Here is a 19398-nt window from a genome sequence, read left to right on the forward strand (position 1 = left end):
GCTCGGTGGCCGACGAGAGTTTGGAGGAAGCTATTTCAAAAAGCCCTTCAAGTGCTTGAGTGTTCAGTTGTCAAATGACAGTTCGTTATGAGTTCCTGGCTGAGGGCACAAGCTTTATACTCATTTTGCCCACGCCTTAGCCCCTTTACAAAAAAGAGAAGAAAAAAACAAAACAATGTATTCTGCAGTGTGTTTGTGATAAGATTTGCACGATTAAGTTGTGGTTGATGAGCAACTTCACAAAAAAAGCTGCTTTCCTTTCTTCCTCTGAAGTTTATCTATGGTTTTTAGTTGCAGTATTAGTAAAACAACAAACAAAAAACAACAACATTAGTACCAAGCAGTCAATACAGTAAAAATGACCACGTTGCTGTTTTACAAGAAGTTTAATGACAAAACGTTGTCCTCGAAAAGAAGTGGAAACATGATAAATATAACTGTAAACTTCAAAGCTACCGGAAACTTTCAAGCAGAACGAGTCCTTGTTTTGCCACCGCTGGCCACCGGTCACTTCGTGAAGACTACAAACGCCAAAGCAATTCAAAAAAAAAAATGCCGAAGCAGAAAAGCTTTAAATCGGAGCAGTTTTCTTCAATATATGTTTTTAGTTTCATATTTCTAAACAGATCTACTGATACTCGTTTCGCCCGGGCTGACATTCTAGTGTCATACCGTCACATGATATCAGCTCGCGCTATGGATTGGGATCATAACCTTTAGTGTCACTTTGTCTTTAAATATTTATTTGTGATGTGATGTGATCCAAAGAACCTTTAAACGCAACTTTTTTTTTGTCTTCGCATGTCCGACATTGTTGGTAATGGAAGATGTTTGAACAGGAACCTGAAAAAGGAACATTATCAACAACGCATGTTTCCAAAGAGTTTCTTGGAATTTTTTTTGCAGGTAGACAAGAGAATCAGACAGAGTAGAATTTGTTCTTTGACTTGAGTTGGTACTGAAAATAATCTTACACACAGTATTGAGTTATGGATATCTTTGGTTGGTGCATGTTTTGTGTATTGTGCATGTCAGTTATCTTTCTGTCAGTTAATAGAAGGAGTGATCTGAAAGGGGATTTTTTTTTTTTTCATGCTTTCTGAAAAGTGAAACTAAACTTTGCAGCACTTTGCTTTATTGAGATGAAAGCCAGAAGAGCATCACTCTGCATTTCCAAAGGCGTGTTTGAGAGTCACTTGTCTGCTTAGTGGACATAGGAGGAGAGCGAGGCGATGGTGCACTTGGTGATTTCGGAGTTCTGGTCCTGGTCCTTACGGATGCGGAAGAAGTGTTCGATGTAGCTGGACCGCCCCAGCAGCTCCACGAAGTCCTCGTCGTGGGTGATAATGAGCAGCTGGAAGTTCCTCTGGCGAGAGCGACTTTTAATGATCCTGGGAGACGAGAGAGAGGAGATAAAGAAGTACATTACATTCACATAGATCGCACTGTAGTAGGTCAAATTAGACATTGTCTGCCGAGTAATGGAACTGGTAAAACATAAATTCAAACTCTAAGAATTCTGGAATTAGTGAGTGTATTATAATTGATCTTCCATGCTTTTATTACAATCCCACATGCAGCTAATATTTTAGAACTTTTTGAAGCAACATGATCAAACGTCAACCTGTGTAATTTCTTAACACTTATCACTGAACACAGTGCCTGCCAATCCAATATGCGCAGACAAACATGTGTATGTGGCCGCTGCCCTTTTTACTTCCTGGTTCGTCACGTCTCCTCACCAGTATCTATAGCAACATGTCCACATCAGGGCAGCCTTTTGTGGGTGCAGAGATATCGTGGGTCCAATTAAGCCCTTAAAGTCAAAGCACGGCTGGATGAGGAGGCAAATAAATACATAATGTGCACGTAATTTTGTACTTCTAATCAAGTGAGGACTTTGAGGCCTTGAGGGTGAGAACATTTAAGTCAATCCTTGCTTGTTCAAATGTCTGTTTAAAAGACAACGACTTGGTTTTACTGCTACAATTAGTTTCAGGCTTAAAGTCGGGGTAATGGTATCAACATCTGGCAGTCAGTGAAGGTAAGGGGTTGGGTAATGAGCATGCCAATGTGGGTCCTCTTAAGTATAGTACCGTAGTAAAAACACTGCATGTGTGTGTACTAACTCGATCAGGGCGTGTGCCAGTGACTCGATGTTCTCCCGGTCCAGGTTGGTAGTGGGCTCATCCAGGGCCAGGATCCCACAGTTCAGACAGAACGTCTCGGCCAGAGCTAGACGGATGATCAGGGATGCCAACACCTAGAGACGCATGAAGGGCGCCGCATATATCACAAATCACCGGAAAATAGTGTGTTCTCATTACACACATGAAATAGAAGTTAGAAAGGCTTTTGAGGAGAATAGAGAATAGAAATAAAGTAATTATGAAAGTATTTTTAGGTACAAATAGAGAGACATTATTTTTCTGGCACCTTCTGTCCAGCGCTGCAGCGTCCCCTCATGTCCAAAGCGGTGTCTCCTTTCACCATAACTACTCTGTAGTTGTAAACTCTCCGCTTCGTTCCAGCGTACGAATTCTCATCCACGTCGGATCTGATCTCCACGTACTCGATATCTGGAGAGTAAGCGAGACACAAGGACCAAACACTTGAGTGAGGGAGGACTATGGACATACACAAATACGATAAAGACATTATTTTTGTTTCATAGTGAGATGCACCTTGACCCCTGTAGGTGCTGCGCCACAGGTCTTTGATAATCTTATTGATCTCATCCATCTTCATGCTGTGGAATTTCATGATGGTTCTGTGGAAAACACAAAGAAAACAAAGGTAGAAACCCAATAGTTTTGTTGGACATTTCCATATTGACAATCAAGTGATAAGATGAAGACAGAGGTGTGATAGTGATTTCTAAATTTAAAAAAAAGAGAGGAATAAATAATTTTAACAAGTAAGATTACACTATTAAGTGTGATTAATAGTGTGATAGGGCTCGTCAAGTCAAGCCGAGTCACTTTTATTTAAATGGTATATTACAACAAAAGTTGACCAAAGTGCCGCACAACAGCAAACAGGATCAGAGCAATCAGAGAGACTTGAAACATTTAAGCCACTGAGGACAAAATATGCAATAAATCCAAATTTTCAGAAGTTAAAAAACAATATTAAGCCAAAACAAAACATGAGGACATACATGGGCAGTAAATAATGTTAATGAAAAAAAAAACAAAAAAAAACAAAGAGGAAACAAATACATACAGTCATTCAAACTGAAATTAGTTGAAAACTCATTGTTTTCTGGGTTTTCACCCTGTTATGCAACCACAATTTGTTGCAAAGTCAGTGATTCCTTTTTATAATCTCGTTCAGTCCCAAATCAAATAATCTCACCAAGAAATCGTTTTCTGTGTATTCAGACAGAAACTGTGACCTGGATATATGCTCTGCTGGATGGCTGAGACTGCCTGCTTTCCATCTTGATAACACTGCAGACAGTGATGACTTAACTTACCCACACATATGGGTAAATGATGCTTCACAGCTTTCTTATCAGATGGTATCTGTGGAGATGACCTCACACTTCCTTACAGAGGCATTTCATTCTGAGTTAGTATGAGTTACCCACATAACCAAGAATACAAATTACCACCATTAACACACGTGGATTTTGATAATTTTGTAATAAGTCCATGAGAATTAAATGGAGTGGGGGCGGGGAGTTTGGGGAAATGAAGTCACTGAAAACGCATAATGAGCAAAGGCCTGATGCAGGATCTTTTATGGTAGCAACCTATTAGAACTTCATTTTCAATCAAACTGTTGCAATAAAGAAGACAAAAAAACCCTCATATACGAAGTGCATTGCCCAGCTTTGTTACCCTGCTGATCATTTTCTAGCTCTTTGCACATTTGTATCAGAACAATCAACACTGGAATTGCAAACTTTAGCCGCATTAAAAAAGATGCGGTCATATTTTGTGAGAACAAGCGCTCTATTCCGTGATAAAGATTCTGCTTGTGAGACATAAAATACATTAGAATACAGCAGATTAAAAACTGTGACATCCTGGGGAGATATATCAAAAAAAAAAAAAAATGTTGAAGGACTATACATCAGCTAAACTAGACGTTGTCCACCTACACAATAGAAACTCGATGTCTGCAATACAACGTAATCTAAATGCCACAAATCTTGTCATTGCTTTCCGTGCTTTAAACACGTGCGATTAACATTAATTCACAGCAGGCCAGCTTTGCTTGGGGGAGGGGGGCGGGGGAGGAAATAACGCTGATCGATTTAAGTAAAACATCTAAACTCAGTAGCAGTTCATTCGGTACATCAGACGACATCGTATTCCAAAGTACTGCGTAAGTGACAGATCAGCAGGAAGTCAGTGAAATGACAACAGTTTCAGACAGGGTTGTTAATTAGCTTGCCAAGCGATCTTAATTAAAGAGGTTGTTCCACATTATTAGGCCAGTCATAGTTCTTATGCAATGTGACTAACAGGAAAAGATCTTTCTGAAGATAAAAAGCATGGACTAGTGCAACGTCTTGCAAGAGGCATGAAAACCACTGATATTTCACAAAAGCTGAGTAGAGATCATTGAACTGGGAAAATATTTGCGGGTGATTCAGAGCCAAGATGAATTCAGTCAGATCAAGGCTTATCGAGGACAGTTTCCCCAAGACAAATTGAGTTTGAGTTGAGCAGCAAAGGTATTTGAAACTGCTCAGGTCCCTGGAGTCTCAAAAACCTCTGTAATGCTGAATCTGCTAGACCTCGGTAGTTCACAAAGAGAAACAGTTGCAGTGGGCTCAGAAATCCTAATTTATAAAGCGTTTTATTCATAGATGAATGCTGTGCTACACTGGACGGTTGGTGAATGGGCAGCCAGTTCTAACAAGTGTGTGACGTCAGCAAGAGGGCGGCTGAAATAAAACAGTAGGTCCCTTTAGGATCCCCGAAGCTGTCAAAATGACCTCTCCGAGATATGTGGAGTTCCTAACTGACCATTTTAAGCAACGGAATAAAAAGAAGAATCGTTGCTTCTGGAATGAAATTATTGTAACGTAGGACAACGGACCATCCCGCACTACACAAGACAGCATTGACTCCTTGGTTGTCAAATATAAAAGCAGAAAATAATCATGGTGTGACTGCGAAATACCCTTAATGGGAAAATCTATAGGGGTGGACGACAATATTCTTCAAATGCATCCTAAAATGAACTTCAGACAAAATCTAGACGAGGTGCGATCAAAAAGCTCAGATACCGTTTCTATTGCGTACCGGGAAGCGATAACTTTCATAAGTATTTCAAGTTTTGTCGCTTGATCAACATCGGCACCATTGACATCCACATTCTATGTGGAACAGAAAGAAGTCGCAGGGTGGCAGATCTGGTGAGTAGGGCTGGTGGGGAGCGACAATTGTATTGTTAAGGGCGAGAAACTTTACCATTTTGCGTAATAATTTGTCTTTTGTGTTGTATTTCAATATTACTTCTTAGATTTTGTGTTAAACTGACAGATGTTCAAATGTTTTTTTTTACTCCCCCATTTATATCAGTAAAGGTAGCTAAATCACAGAAACCCCTCTCAGTGTAATAGCAGTGCGCATCGGCTCTCGGCTCTCAGCTCTCAGTAACACTGCGTCAAAGAATTACAAAAGAATTTACATCACTTCCCCCCTGATGATGTCACAGACATTTTCGCTGTCAACCCTAAACTCCGTGGCCTGTGATGACCTAACTTCAAGGGCCTGATAAGGAAGGCAACTGACGGATGTCATATGACGGGAAAACTACAAAAGATATGTAAAGGATGTGCATAAATCTAGCCCACACAACTTCCCACATGTAAAAACACCAAGCTTCCTTTTGTAACGAGTTTGAGTCTGAAATGTCCAGCAGAGTTGATTCAGGCTTCATTCTAAATAGCAGGCGAAGAAATGTCCACATTTAGAAGTGATGTACTCATATATAAGTGCCTACAAATAAGTAACTAGATAGTTTAATATGGTAAATGTCTGATTCCCAACATGTTAATGGCACCATGTATGGTGTGGAGAGAAGCTTTATGCTCTATGCGTTAATACAGTTGTGTGTAGGCGTGTGTATACATGTTAGGGCAAAACTTACTGATCAAGAGCCTTGTAATAGAGATCCAGGTCTTTAATGACCAGCTCTGTGGTCCTCATCGCAATCATCTTGTTTTTGTAGCGCTCATCCGCTTTGTCATACTGATCTTCTCGCAGCTCTTTTCTGTAAGCAATCAATTCATACATTTTTTTTTTTTTAAATAATAATTGCTTGTGTAACATTGCGTAATAATAATAATAATAATAATAATAATAATAATAATAAATTAAAAAAAACACAGCTCATGTCTAAAGCAACATTCTTCTTAAAAAAATCTTTTGGGACTTTCCAGGTTTTTCTGATGATAAAAACCCAGAGTATAGTTGTAATGACACAGGTCAGCCTTAGATACTAAATTGGTATAATAATGACCATCTTGGCTGGTATTGGTTCAGCTCTGTACTGTGCAAACATATCTGCGTATATCACCTGTGTTCCAGTATCTGCTCTTCAAAGCCTTTCTGACGACCCAGTGCAATACTGCGGTTCTTTTTCAAGTCTTCCAACTTGCGTTCCGCTTCACGACGTTCTCTGGACAACGGCGGAAAGAGATGAGGTGAAAACATTGTGTCCGACTTACTCGCATTACGAACAGCTTTGCCGTTAAGTAAACACAGGATAACGATGCAGTGCTCTTACTGGTGTAGCTGCACGACTTGCATGTTGCCCATGTCTTTCAGCAGAGCCTCACGTCTGGCCACCACATCCTTCAACTCCTCAACACGCTTCCTCAAGGTCAGGTTGTCCTGTAACCAGCGCTCCTGGACCTGGGACATATTAAAAAGTGCAAAAGATGTAAACAAAATGTGTGTAAAATGTGGGTTGCAAAGTAATGACAGTGAAAGAGTAGGTTCGGTGTTGGTCAGGTCAACAAACAAAATGTCAGTTGATGAAAATAAAAGTTGTTTTTAATGCTACAAGGGAGACCGGAGACCCCTTCAAGACTGCTCCTTCTCCATGCAACTTGGAAGTGAGCCAGAAACCCAAGATTCCACAGCTAAAGAACATACAGCTCAGTGTGTCACTGCATTATTCTCAAACGGATGCAAAAGTGGATGTAACATTGACAGTTAAAGTACAAAAACGGAGGATTTATTTGCACCAATCCTTACACGGTGAACTGAACTTAAAACTTTCCTTTAAGGGTTGTAAGTTGAAAAAGACACTGCGGAGCCTGTACCTTTTGAGTGTCTATGTCCTGACGAATGTTTCCCATCTCCTTATTAATCTTCTCTTTATTCTTCTCCGCCTCATGGAGCCGAGTGTTGGTTTCTTGAAGCTCGGACTCCTTTTGCTGCAAAAATAAACAGACAGTGTCAATAAAGTTGTTCAATACAATCAAAAATGAAGAATTCAGTATGATTGCAGTCAAGCTTCTGCAGCTAATATCAAAGGAAACGATGACAAAGTTGCTCGAAGGAAAAGGACAGTTGGTGTTTCAAAGTAAAACTAAACATCATTTACCTTTTATTCAATCACAAAATCGGATTTATCATGTATGATGGTGGCAAACATCTTACCTCTTTGTATTCATCTTTGCCCTCATTGACGTATGTAGTGACGTCTCTTTCCAAGCTGGTGATCGCCTTTACTTTCTCTTTAATAGAATTAATCTGTCAGGAACAGAGTTACAATGGTGGCTACATTAATATGTGTCGACATCGAAAAGTCATTTGTAGTAAAAATCATAGTGTTAATGTAAAAATGCTCTCAGAAAACAATGCACTCTCCTCCTCTGACTTCAGTCATCATCAGGAAATGCGACTTGATCTCGTTACGTTAATCGTTAAGTTGTTTTTAAATATGGAGCCACAAGTGTCTCTATTTTTATAACTGTCTGCGGTTTTCTTTCAAATAATATACATTCATTGTTGAATTTTAACATTTCTATAACCCGCGTTTATGTGCACGAGTCAAACAAAAACAACAGGAAGACCCATCTTACCACTAAAAGCAGAAAGAAAGCAACAAGGAACGGAGAAAAGAACGTGCTTTTGTCCAGTCCCATGTACGTGAAAGAAGAGCTTGATGGGAAGTTTTCAGTACAGAGAAAGACTACAGTGAAAAAGAGAGACTGCATCCACCTTCTCCTGCCCTTCTTCCTGCCTCTGCCTCTTGCGCTCCACCAGCTCCTGCTTCTCCTGCTGCAGTTTCTCCAGAGCAGCAGACAGAGGAGACAGCTGTTCCTTTGCCTCCTGGTTGACCATAAAGTGGGAGAGGAAAAAAAAGGGCAACATACAATATTAATACAGGACAGATTGTTATTTGTTTTGTTACTTAGCACCTAAATAAGAAATAAGGTCAATTAATAACAACACATCAAATGGAAAGAGATGCATTATCAGTATCAAAAGTACAATTTACCGATTTGAAAATGAATAACTGCAAAGCATACACAATGAAAAGATACACCAAAAAAAGGATCCTGTTTGTATTAAAGAGGTTATGTTATATCAGGTGTATGGACATGTACAATGTACCCTGATGTCCCTGGTTAAGGCCTGTATCTCGGTGGTGAACTCGACACACTGCTCCTCCAGCTGCTGCTGCTTCTGCATGTCACTGCTCAGCTGGAGCTTCTCTGCTCTCGTCTCATTCACGGCACTTTTCAGCATCTGAATCTGATCCTGCTGGTCCTGGATCAGCTTACGTTTCAGCTCCATCTTGCTGGAGGCTGAGGAGACAAAGACAAAGGCATCTTGTTCACACTCCTGATGTGAGGTCAACAGTGTAGAGCTGAGGGGTAGCAACCTACTGTTCAGCAGGGTAATAGAGCACATTGTGAGACAATCTGTCCAGGTAGACATTTATACTTTTGCACTTGGTCGGTCACATTAAAAGCTCCACAAATAGTTGTGACGGGCCTCAAAAAAGTGAGAGAGGAGACGAGTATTGCTTCAGAGTTGCAGTTTTGGACATTGTTCTTCATTCATCTCATATATTCTTTAGTTTACGCGTCTGTTTCTTGTAATATAAGCATGGGCTGTGCTGTAGTCAATATTTTATCGATATTGTGATGTTGAGACTAAATAACATTAACTTTAAGATTTTGGATGTCGTAACATCGTGATATGGGATAACTCTTTCTGGTTTTAAGGCTGCATTACAGTAAAAAGTTAAGTCATTTTCTAAAGTGAAATGACTCTTCTAGATGTTCTATTATTTGTCGTTAGTTATTTTACCTGTGTTACTGATGGATATTTATGAAAATTCTCCTTTTGTAAATGTTTTGTGAAAGCACCGATAGTCATCCCTACAATACAAAATCGACGTTGAGGTATTTGGCACAAAGATATTGTGATATTTAATTTTGTCCATGTCACTCAGCCCTAATTAAGGCTTTAGAATTAAATCCAGGAGACATTGCAAAAAAAAAAAAAAAAAAAAAAAAAAGGCAAAGGAGAGATTTGTCCGTGGGTGTCTGTGATTTCAGAAAAGAAACTGAAGGTCAGTGTTGAAATTTGGACCTAAACTGCTGGTTGTAAAAGTCTGTTGAGTCTTTGAGAGCAAATAAAACAAATAATACAGGATTATTAATGAAGCCAAAGTGAACTTGTTTGAAGTTGTTCTTGTGCATACTGTACTGTTAAGGTGTCATCTTACTGGTGTCCAGCTTGTGCTGAGTTTCTTGTTTCTCCTGACTGACTTGCTGGATGGTTCTGGTCAGGTCTACTCCCTGGAGTTTAGCTGCCTGCTGAGCTATTTTCCTCTCCACTTCTTTAAGGTCCATCTGATAAGGAAAAAAAAACAGTGACGAAAAGAAAGATAAGGGGGGACGAGGAAGGGGGGGGGGGTGGTCTATATCAATTTCTATTACTTGTGTCTCTTTGGCACTCAAAAGCAAATTTAATCCATTTTCCTTTTTGACAAACATATCCAGGTACTGGCCGTGTCTATATTAAACAGTGTGTGCAGGTTGGAAGGCGTTCAGACTGAGACAGACGGGAGGCTGGTACCAGGTATCTGTCCATGAGAGATATGTCCTGCAGGCAGGCCTTGGCTGTTTCCTCCTCAGACATCAGGGTCCCAAGCAGAGTCTCCTGCTCCTCCACGTCACCCTTCAGCCTCTCAATTTCTCTGTTCACAGTCTGCAGACGGTTTCTCAACTCAGGCAGCTCATTTTCCTGAAACTGAACAATGGACTGCCTGGAAGACATGAGAGAGAGAGAGAGAGAAAAAAAAAGGAAATATACTTTGAGACGAGAGGGGGAACATTACATGCATTTCAAAACTGTATACATATATATATATATACAGGTTTTAAAACAGACTCTCTTTCAAATGATCTGGGATTTATTTCCCACATAGTTCACTCTGAATAAGACTATTTCACTCGAACTAAGAAGACCTTGTATGCACACTCGATTTGGTTTGAGACTGAGCGGTTAATGTTTTGAATGTTTGTTTCTCTGAACATCATCTCACTTTCTAAAAAGGTTGTTTAAAAAAAAAAAAAAAAAAAAAATTAAACAGTGGCTGCTGCTGGGTCACTACACAACGATGAGGCTCTGCTCAGATCATGAACAGATAGTGGAGAAATGGCAGAGGTAAAATCTGTATGAATCTAGCTCCATCTAGTGGAGAAGACTTCATTAAACCTGCTAACAAACAAACAACCTGGAGAGAAGGAAGGACAAGAGAATATCCACGTACTAACACCTTCGACTACTTTGGTTTAAACCTATCAGAAGAATATTAGTCATTAGTGCATCAAATTTATCCTCCGTATCTGTTTTTTTGCATACCGTACTGCTTGAATGAGCACAGACAATGAAAGCTGAATATCTATTTTTACGGTCTACACTTACACGTTATGTAACATGCTATAGTTGGATGACGGGACCGAAACATCAGAGACTTTTCTGTCAATATACACTCGAAAAAAAACAACCCGATATTGATAAACTGATTAAAATGTATTTATGGAGACAAAAGAAGGTAGACATCCCTGAACACAAGCGACATTTTAGAATGTGCTGGTTCAATCTTCTGTCTTTTAAATTGTTGTCGTTCCCCTTCAGTCATGCAAGAATACATGTAAAACCTCTCTTCTTTGATAAGTACGTTGTGTTTTGTCACTTGTACTGGTATACGTTACTTGACAGGTCTGAGGGCCATCATGTCATCTTTCTTCCTCTCCTTCCTCTTCAGGTCCTGCTCTGTGTTTTTCAGTTTGTCCGGCACCAGGCGCAGCTTCGACTGCATGTCGCTGATAACTTCCTGCAGATCGGACTCTGAGGGGAACGTTCGCTGGCACACGGGGCAGCAGGGCTCCCTCTCCTCCGTCAGCTGACTGATGAACTGGGTGTACACTGCTGTGGCTCCAGCGAGCATGGCTAGTAGACCGGCACAGGGGGAGAAACAAAGGAATCATGTGTTCATTTGTACTTCGATCACTAGGACAAGTTTTACTAGACACGGAGCCGACCAACCAGAAGGTTTGTGAGGCCTTTTGCAGAAAAAAAAAAAGCACATGCATGACCTCTGCAGCGGATGGGACTGTCTGTGTTGTCGTCAATGACAGTTGTAGTCTCACATTATAGATTCATCAAACGGAAATAATTGTCCGATGTATAGCATAAAGTATAGATACTACATTTTGGGTTGGTTTTTTTGGGGCATAAATGTCCTACTAAGGACATACTTCAGTCATTTTTTGAGGCTTTAGCTCAAATGGAAGTTTATTCTGTGACAAAATAAAGATGTCAATTATTCCATTTATCCAAATTGAGATCAGAAGCAAAGGAGGGCAGTTTTGCGAAGCAAAATTGTGGAGCTCCTGGATATGTTTAGGACTAGCCCTGTCATCAAGAGGGTGCTTTGCTTAATTTTGCAGGGGGGGGGAGGTTGTTTTTTTAAATACTCCAAATGTCATGTCATATCTCTCTGCATCGAGGTCTGCACCACACTTAGTAACCACGTCAAGTCCTAAGATGCTCCTTCTAATTTGTATTTCAGACAATTTACCTCTTTGTTTGGATATCTTCTCCAGATCTTCTTGCAGCTTGCTGAGATCCTGTTCCAGATCCTGACTGCCACACACGTTGAAGAACTTCTCTTCATTGCTGGTTAACTGCTGCTCCTTCTTGCGCAGTTCGGCGGAAATGTGGCTTTTATTCTGCTCACTTGATGCCAAGTCCTTACTGAGATTTATGAAGAAAACACAACATAACAGTGGTCAATGCCACCGAGAGATGTACTTTTTCATTATGCGTGTGATTCACTGTAAATACATCTCACTAACTTGAGTTTTACAAGTCTGTCCCTGGTGCTGTTGATCTCCTTGGACTTGGAGTAGATCCAGTCCTCCAGCTCTCTCTTGTTGGGAAAGTGGCCCAGTAGGGACACCAGATCCTCGCTGTGACGAGACTTGATCTTACGCACCTGCTCCTCCTTCTCTGTCTGGAAGAACGGACGAGGAAAGATGAGAGGAGGGCCGACAGAGAAAGGAAAGATGACAGGGGCAGCAGGTAAGAAAGCCGGGGGAAAGACGACGAGGGCAAATGGAACAGCGGAGAAAATAGATGATCAGACACGGTTAGATTACCGGCAAGGGTTACTATGTTTGTTTGTTTTTCGGAGTGAAGGAGTGAGACGCAGACTGAGTGAAAAACTGTATAGTTGACTTTCTGTAACAGTTTCTATAACATTTTGAGAGGTGGCAGGGAGTGAACATCCAACGTCGACTCCGTTCCAGTGACTGCGGGTTACACTACCTTGTCCTTTTTCAGCATGTCCATCTGCGTGCGTGCAGTTGTGTGCGTGTTGAGTGCCTCCATCTCCTGGTCGAGCTGTCTCTGTGTGCGGTCAAGCTCGGCCTTTTCTCTTTGGAGCTCCACAACCTCCGCCTTCAGCTCCTCCACGTTGGAGCTCTGCACGGCGCTCTGCAGCTCACGATCCTGGAGAGGAAAGCGCACGCGTAACAAAAATATAGTGAAATCAGAACACGCAAGAGAGGAAGAGAGATATGCTTTCTGTGAAACCTACATATGGAACGTCGGTGTGTCTGTTCTCACCGCTTTAGCCAATTCATTTTCCAGCTCTTGCAGTCGACTCGATGAACCCTCCAGCCTCTGCAGGTCCGCCCTGATGTCCCTCAGCTCCTGCTGCTTCTTTCCCTGTAGGTCTCTCTTCAGCTCCACTGTTCTCTCCAGGCCAGTCTTCTTATCCCTCATTTCATCAATATACTGCTGCTTCTGCTGCTCCTTTTCATGCAGGTCCGCCTGATTGCATAAAATAATAAGGTTGAGGAATCAAGACATTTTTAAAACGTGAATAGCAAATGTATTAATGCTTTTATCAGACTGACTGAAAATCTCTTTCTGAAGGGATTTTAAGTTAAAAAAAAAAACAACAAAAAACTGAATTCTGTTTTCACAGTCATCTCTTCTCATTGTAAAGTTTATAGCTGGCTGCAGTCCACAAGTCTGACGTGGAGAGTTCTGCAGATACACCGAGAAGTAGGAGACGTCTTGAGTCAAGCAGTTCAAATATTGACAGAAAGCACTTTCATGTCTTTAAAGCTGTCTGCTGGGGATTTTTACGAGATGTATTGAAAAATGACACAGTTTAATAGCATTGACTGGGGATGCAAAAATAACTACATCATGATTCATTGTTATTTTGTCTGTTTATATGCCATTAACTGACGAGGATTGTTGCTGCATTTCTTACCATAACCTGACTAACTGTCTCTTTTTCCTGCTCCAGTCTCTGTGTGGCTTGACGATGAAAACTGTCGAGCTGAAGAGTGGTGAAGGGCGGCCGGTCGTAACCCTCCATCTCCAGATAGGATGACAAAGACCGAACCTGCGACACACAGCAGTTGTATAAGGAACAACATTTAATATAGTTACTGTACGTGAAAGACAAGAGAGCAGCATTAGACTGACATCGTTGGCTGCGTGCGATGAAGCTCAGCTGCTCCTTGTCTCTCATTACATTACATTCATTGAGAGCCTCTGTGCGAACAACAGCAAGTGCATCTTTACAAAACAAACTAAGCGCATTTGGTGCTGCAGCTCAAGTATGCAGAGGGTTATTTTCTCACCTGAGTGTCACGGTTCTTGATGTTTTGAGTGTGATGGTCGGCTTCCAGCTGAAGACGACCTGGGAAATAAAAAGAGGTGTTTCAACAGCTACTTTTGTATTAAGGTAATACAACTCTAGTTGTAATATTTCTGCTCTTAATACGTCTCTAGGGACTGATTCTGATATTCTGCATTCGAGTACATCAACATGTAAAAAATACTGCAACAAAAAGAGATCAAGAATGGAACATATGCAGTTATACACATGGCTGTGTGGCACGCTTTCCAATTCAGGAATTGTTCCGTTGCTGTTCTGGTACCTTCTGTGTTACGTAGACTGATGATGCATGTGAGCAAGTGTGTGTACCTTGTTCTACCAGGAGATCAGCGTTGACCCTGTTGAGTCTCTGGCACTCTCGGCCAGCTCTCTCCAGCTCCTTCTGGCAGTCTGTCAGCCTGCGCTCCTTCTCCTTTACCGTCCCCTGGTGGTTCTGGTAAATCTCCTGTAGCTGTTCGTCTGAACCCTGGAACACCTGCCACACACACACACACACACACACACACACACACACACACACACACACACACACACACACACACACAGTTCACTGACTTAGAGCGTTTCTGAAGCTCGATGAGTACAATGAGCAGCTTAGCAAACTGTCAGGGTGAGGTTTGACTCCAGTGGGGATTTCCAAGATAAAAAATATAAGCACGAATTAATAAAAAAAAAAAAAAGAATATATAAGATACATCACACAAACAGAAAAAGCACTGCTAGATTACTTTTGAGGCATTAATGCTAAAAATAAAACAAAGTCTACTTTTTTAAATAGCTGCAATAGAGACAGGAAATGTGGGGAAAGAGAGCAGATGGATGACATGCAGCAATGGTTGAGAACTTCTATAATTTAACATCAAGTGGGACAAAGTTGGATTTCGCAGGAAATTTGTTTAACAGCACAAAACAAAAACCACCTCAAGGTGCAAGTCGAAAAAAAACTTCACTTAAATCCACTTCTATAATTCATACTTCCATCAAGAGGAGACCCAAATAACTTCACGACCACTTAGCAGCTGAAAACAAAGCAGTTTGTAAAAATTTTTTCACAATTCTGACAATTTTTAACCAAGATATGTTTTCATACTTAAAATTCCCCTCTGAGACTCTGCCACTCGCAAAAAAAAAATAAGCAACTCGTACATTACAGGATACTCAGTCACTGCAGCTTTAACACTATCACACAAACAAGTGAGAAGCAGTGAGCAGATGGAAGGAAGAGATTCTGGCAGCCGACAGACAGAGGAGGAGAATAACATCTATATCAATATAAGGAAGTGATGAACTGGCCTGTCATTACAGAATGTCAACACCTCATTCACCATCTGCAGTCTTTCTGCTAGTTTCTCATTTAGGATAATGACACTTCGTTCCAAGTGGAGTCTGGAGTACGATGAAGCAGGTGTTAAGCTCAATAAACCCACCGACAGAGAGACGAATAGGAAGACTCTCTGTGTGTTTGCCTCTGTACAATCCCATCATCTTTGCTCATTCATTTCCTTTTCTGTCTGATGTTTAATTATCTTTCAAGCTTCAAGCCCCAAAGTATTTTAATTGATGTGTTGCCTCCACAATCGTTGGCATCGCTTTATGATGAGTGGTGATTTTGATGCTTGGAACCGGTGTTTCCTCCCGTCATTGATTAGTCAACCCTCATTTCATTTCCGATTTGCGTTTTTCAACGTGTTTACACATTCATTTATTAGATATTATTGCTTTACCTGCTCCATGGTTTCCTCCAGCTCCCTGTTGTCCTCTTCCATCTGTTTCTTCCTGCTGTCCAAAGCCTTGATATCGTTGTCCAGCTTCATTACTTTCCCAAGTTTCAGTTCAATAGCTACCAGTCGAGTCTGAAAAGAATTTTTTTTTAAATTACAAAAAATAAATTAAAAATAAATTAACATGAGCCTCCAAGGGTTCACTGCTGGGCTGAAAATAAAACATTAGTTCTACCAGTATTACCTGTTTTTAGAGTGCACATTATTATGCACTGCTGCAAGAATCTTCCTGAACCTGAAGACTTGTTTGCTTGTTTTTTTTTTTAGACATGCCTCTCCATCTGGTTACATTTTAAGTAGTGAAATTGACAGGTTCTTATGAACTCTCAGGTACTGTATTTGCCTTGAAATTATGAAGTAAAACAAGTTTATCACTCCACATGTTCAAAGCATCCTCATAAATTCTGAGTATGTGACATGAGAAAAATCCTTCATCTACACCAGTGGCTTCATTTTTAAATATAGACCGTATAGAGTGACATCCATACAAACACACACCATCAACCCACCTCAAGTGGATCAATCTGGCTATCTATCTGCTGCACACTGTCTCTTGAGGCTATCAGCTGAGCCTCCTTGGTGCCCAGAGTCTCTCTAATGTGCTGGGCCTTCTCCTTGTTCTGCTTCAGGTAGCGCAGCTCCAGCTGACACTCTTTGACTGTCTGACTTTGTTTGAGCCGGAGCTGACGCATTGTATCCAGAGCTTTGATGTACCTGAGAGAAACACAGAGAGCGAAACATATATTTTCGCAATATCTGAGTTATGTTTGATTTAGATCAATTTTAGGTAATGTGATGCTTTGGCATTAAGGAAACAGACAAACATGAAAGAATGTGTTGAATTTACTTGGTTGCAGAGAAGATGGAGTCAAACTTGTCTTTGAGGGCTTTGCCCTCACTGAGAGGCCAGTTAGACTCTTCTTGGTGACAGAAGATGACGTTATTCAGCACAGACTTCGACACACCCAGACAAGAAATCATCTCCAGGTCCACGTCACAACATTTAGAAGACATGCTCATTTTCTTCCCGTCTCTGGATGAATTATGGTAGAGATCACGTATGAGTGAAAGGGGCTGTGTAACCTTAGCGTCCATTCCCAAATTGAACAAAACACAAATAAAGAAACTTGAGATCATGACTCACATTATTCTGGTGATGACCTGCTCTAAGCGTTTGAAGGAGTTGTTCTTTGCCTTCTGAGTGCAGGACATGGAGCGTTGGACGGTCACTTTCTGTCCGTTGACATCACAGAATAAGAGACGAATCTGTGCTCGTACGTCCGTCTCATGGGCATCCTGCAATCATACAGCATCACTTTTATGGAGATGAAAGCGCATAGAAAGCTTCAGAAATCCTCAATCCTCACTAATTTTATATTTGGAGAAAACTCAGATACTGATGAAGATTTGTTGCACAGGTATAGAGAATTTAGGAGTCTCATTCTCATCTCATCAATAGTGAAATTTACAGACTAATCAAATCAGAACTTCAAACTGACATTTGAGCATTAAGACAAACAAACCTTTGGATCATGAACAAAAGCACCTCCTTTTGATCCAGGTGGAAGTTCTCCTGATGTTGCATATTTAAGGCATTCAATAATAGTCTGAAAACATTCAAAAGTAAACACGTGTCAGATTGCATTAGAATGAATGCATGAGAGAAGCATTTATCAGTTTGAAATATTCTTTCCAACTTTTGCTGCCGCCATTTGTAAAATATGATAATGCCAAGTCATTTCAAAGGAATACTGTCAACTTTCTTGTTCATTCTTCACTGGTCACGCTTCACGGTCGACCTTTGCTCGCGTCTGAATGTTCTCATACCGTTTTCCCTGCTCCATTGGGTCCGACCAGCACAGTTAACGGAGTGAAGAACGAGATGACTTGTTGATCTTTATCCTCGACCCCAAAGCTCCGCACCCCCAGGATGCTCATCTTGTCTATCTTTGACATTTTTGTTTCTGAAAGAGAGAGAAAGAGGGCACAAAAGTTAAGCCAACATCAGTGATGAAACTGGAATACCGCGTGCCAGTTCATTTCACTGCGAGATCAACTAAAGAACATCTCAAAACTGTGAAGGATTACTGGCTCCTGATTGGCAGGCGATGCCACTTTAAACTTAAACTGAAGCCACTCTGACAAACGGGTTTCATCATTGGAGCAGATAGTATCAGATGACTGCGGTATTTGGTTTTTGAAGCTGCTGTCTCGTTGCGCTGTGCAGCTACTGATCTGCACTGACAAATCTTTAAGATAATATATCATGCCATATGCCAAAAGTACGGCGCCAAGAAAGCGAACAAAACTTTCAGCTGTCTCAATAAGAAAAGTTTGACCTACATCCACGAAAAAGTAAAACTGTGTGGGATACAAAATAATTAAAAGATTTTTTTTTTCACCATGCAACGTAATATTTCTGCAAACAATCCATCTTCATGTTGACTACTCGGCACAGAAGGCTGTTCTATTGTTTTATTAATACTTATGGACTGCCGGTGGTTTCTAAAAACCATGTGGTTACTTTGAATTTGAATGTTTCTTGAGAAATTTAAGGATTATATGTTCAGTTTAAATGTTGAGAAAATTAAACTTCTGAAGATAGAAAACAAAAACCTCCCTTGGATTAGCTGGAAAATGTAATCGAAGAGCTGAAAAGTTGACTTTTTAAAGAACATTTTGCTGAAAATACTGACATATTTGACCTTATGGAAGGTTTTAAATGCACGACCTGTACTTGCACCAGAGTATGTTTACAGTGTTGTATTCGTATTTTAAGGTAAGTGATGGATCTGAATAAACTAATACCTCTTAAACACCCTGCTGTTCTTGTGTTGGATATGTCTGGAAAGCGAACTGTGTTTACATGTTAACTCGACAGGCTAAGCTAACGATGACGTCTGACTACCATGCTGTGTTGAGTGCTTAAAAACATTTAGCGACACGCTGTCCGACAACACTGCATCACCGCAGAGTAGCACAGGAACCATCGTCGCCAGCAGCAGTGATCTGCAATTGCATATAACCCTGTATGTTCTCCTTACCTAGAGAGGTTTTCCTTCTGCCGCTCAGACACGAAACTGCAGTTTTCGCGCTGTTGGGAAAATGTGACGTAGGCCCACTTCCGGGAGGAGGAACATAGAATATCAACGTATAGAATGGCAATTCCTGCTCGACCATAGACTGTAAACTATACAAAAGAGTATCCAAAAAATTTTTTCCCACTGATCTTCTTCCTTTTTCTACACACTGCACGAGTATTCATTTACACAGCGACTTTTACAATTATACAGCGGAGGCTATTTTAACCCTATTACAAAATAGACAACAAATACAATTTCAAGATATCGTACTATTAATTCCGAATCTATATCCAAGACTCGCCTCGGTTTTAAACCAGTCTTCTGTGGTGACTAGT

At 40.7% G+C, this 19398-nt stretch overlaps 1 protein-coding gene across 1 annotated transcript; it reads right to left on the minus strand.

Annotated features, from left to right (window-relative positions):
* Nucleotides 1-371: 371 nt before the first annotated feature.
* rad50 (RAD50 homolog, double strand break repair protein) lies at nt 372-19069 on the minus strand. The gene is made up of 28 exons (XM_069146056.1): nt 19025-19069; nt 17808-17944; nt 17504-17587; nt 17125-17276; nt 16828-17013; nt 16490-16694; nt 15924-16052; nt 14509-14674; nt 14162-14220; nt 13786-13920; nt 13128-13334; nt 12828-13010; nt 12356-12513; nt 12079-12254; nt 11210-11447; nt 10068-10257; nt 9715-9841; nt 8592-8785; nt 8196-8306; nt 7632-7724; nt 7292-7405; nt 6751-6878; nt 6541-6642; nt 6112-6234; nt 2685-2770; nt 2437-2579; nt 2130-2263; nt 372-1391 (listed from the first exon to the last, which is right to left on the minus strand). The coding sequence occupies exons 2-28, from the start codon at nt 17934-17936 to the stop codon at nt 1205-1207; spliced, it is 3939 nt and encodes a 1312-aa protein (XP_069002157.1). The 5' UTR covers nt 17937-17944; nt 19025-19069; the 3' UTR covers nt 372-1204.
* Nucleotides 19070-19398: the final 329 nt, after the last annotated feature.

The sequence above is a fragment of the Embiotoca jacksoni genome, unplaced genomic scaffold (assembly GCF_022577435.1).
Source record: "Embiotoca jacksoni isolate LCO1_2020_lvr unplaced genomic scaffold, fEmbJac1.0.p SCAF_13, whole genome shotgun sequence".
Lineage (NCBI taxonomy): Eukaryota > Metazoa > Chordata > Actinopteri > Embiotocidae > Embiotoca > Embiotoca jacksoni.

Bases quoted from the DNA above. Each gene is read 5' to 3' on its own strand.
- rad50 (XM_069146056.1), bottom strand. From the start codon at position 17,936: ATGTCAAAGATAGACAAGATGAGCATCCTGGGGGTGCGGAGCTTTGGG. The intron at 11,448-12,078 runs GTAAATTGTCTG...CCGGTCTACTAG, and splicing joins GAAGATATCCAAACAAAGAG to CCATGCTCGCTGGAGCCACA. The intron at 6,643-6,750 runs GTAAGAGCACTG...GCCGTTGTCCAG, and splicing joins CAAGTCGTGCAGCTACACCA to AGAACGTCGTGAAGCGGAAC.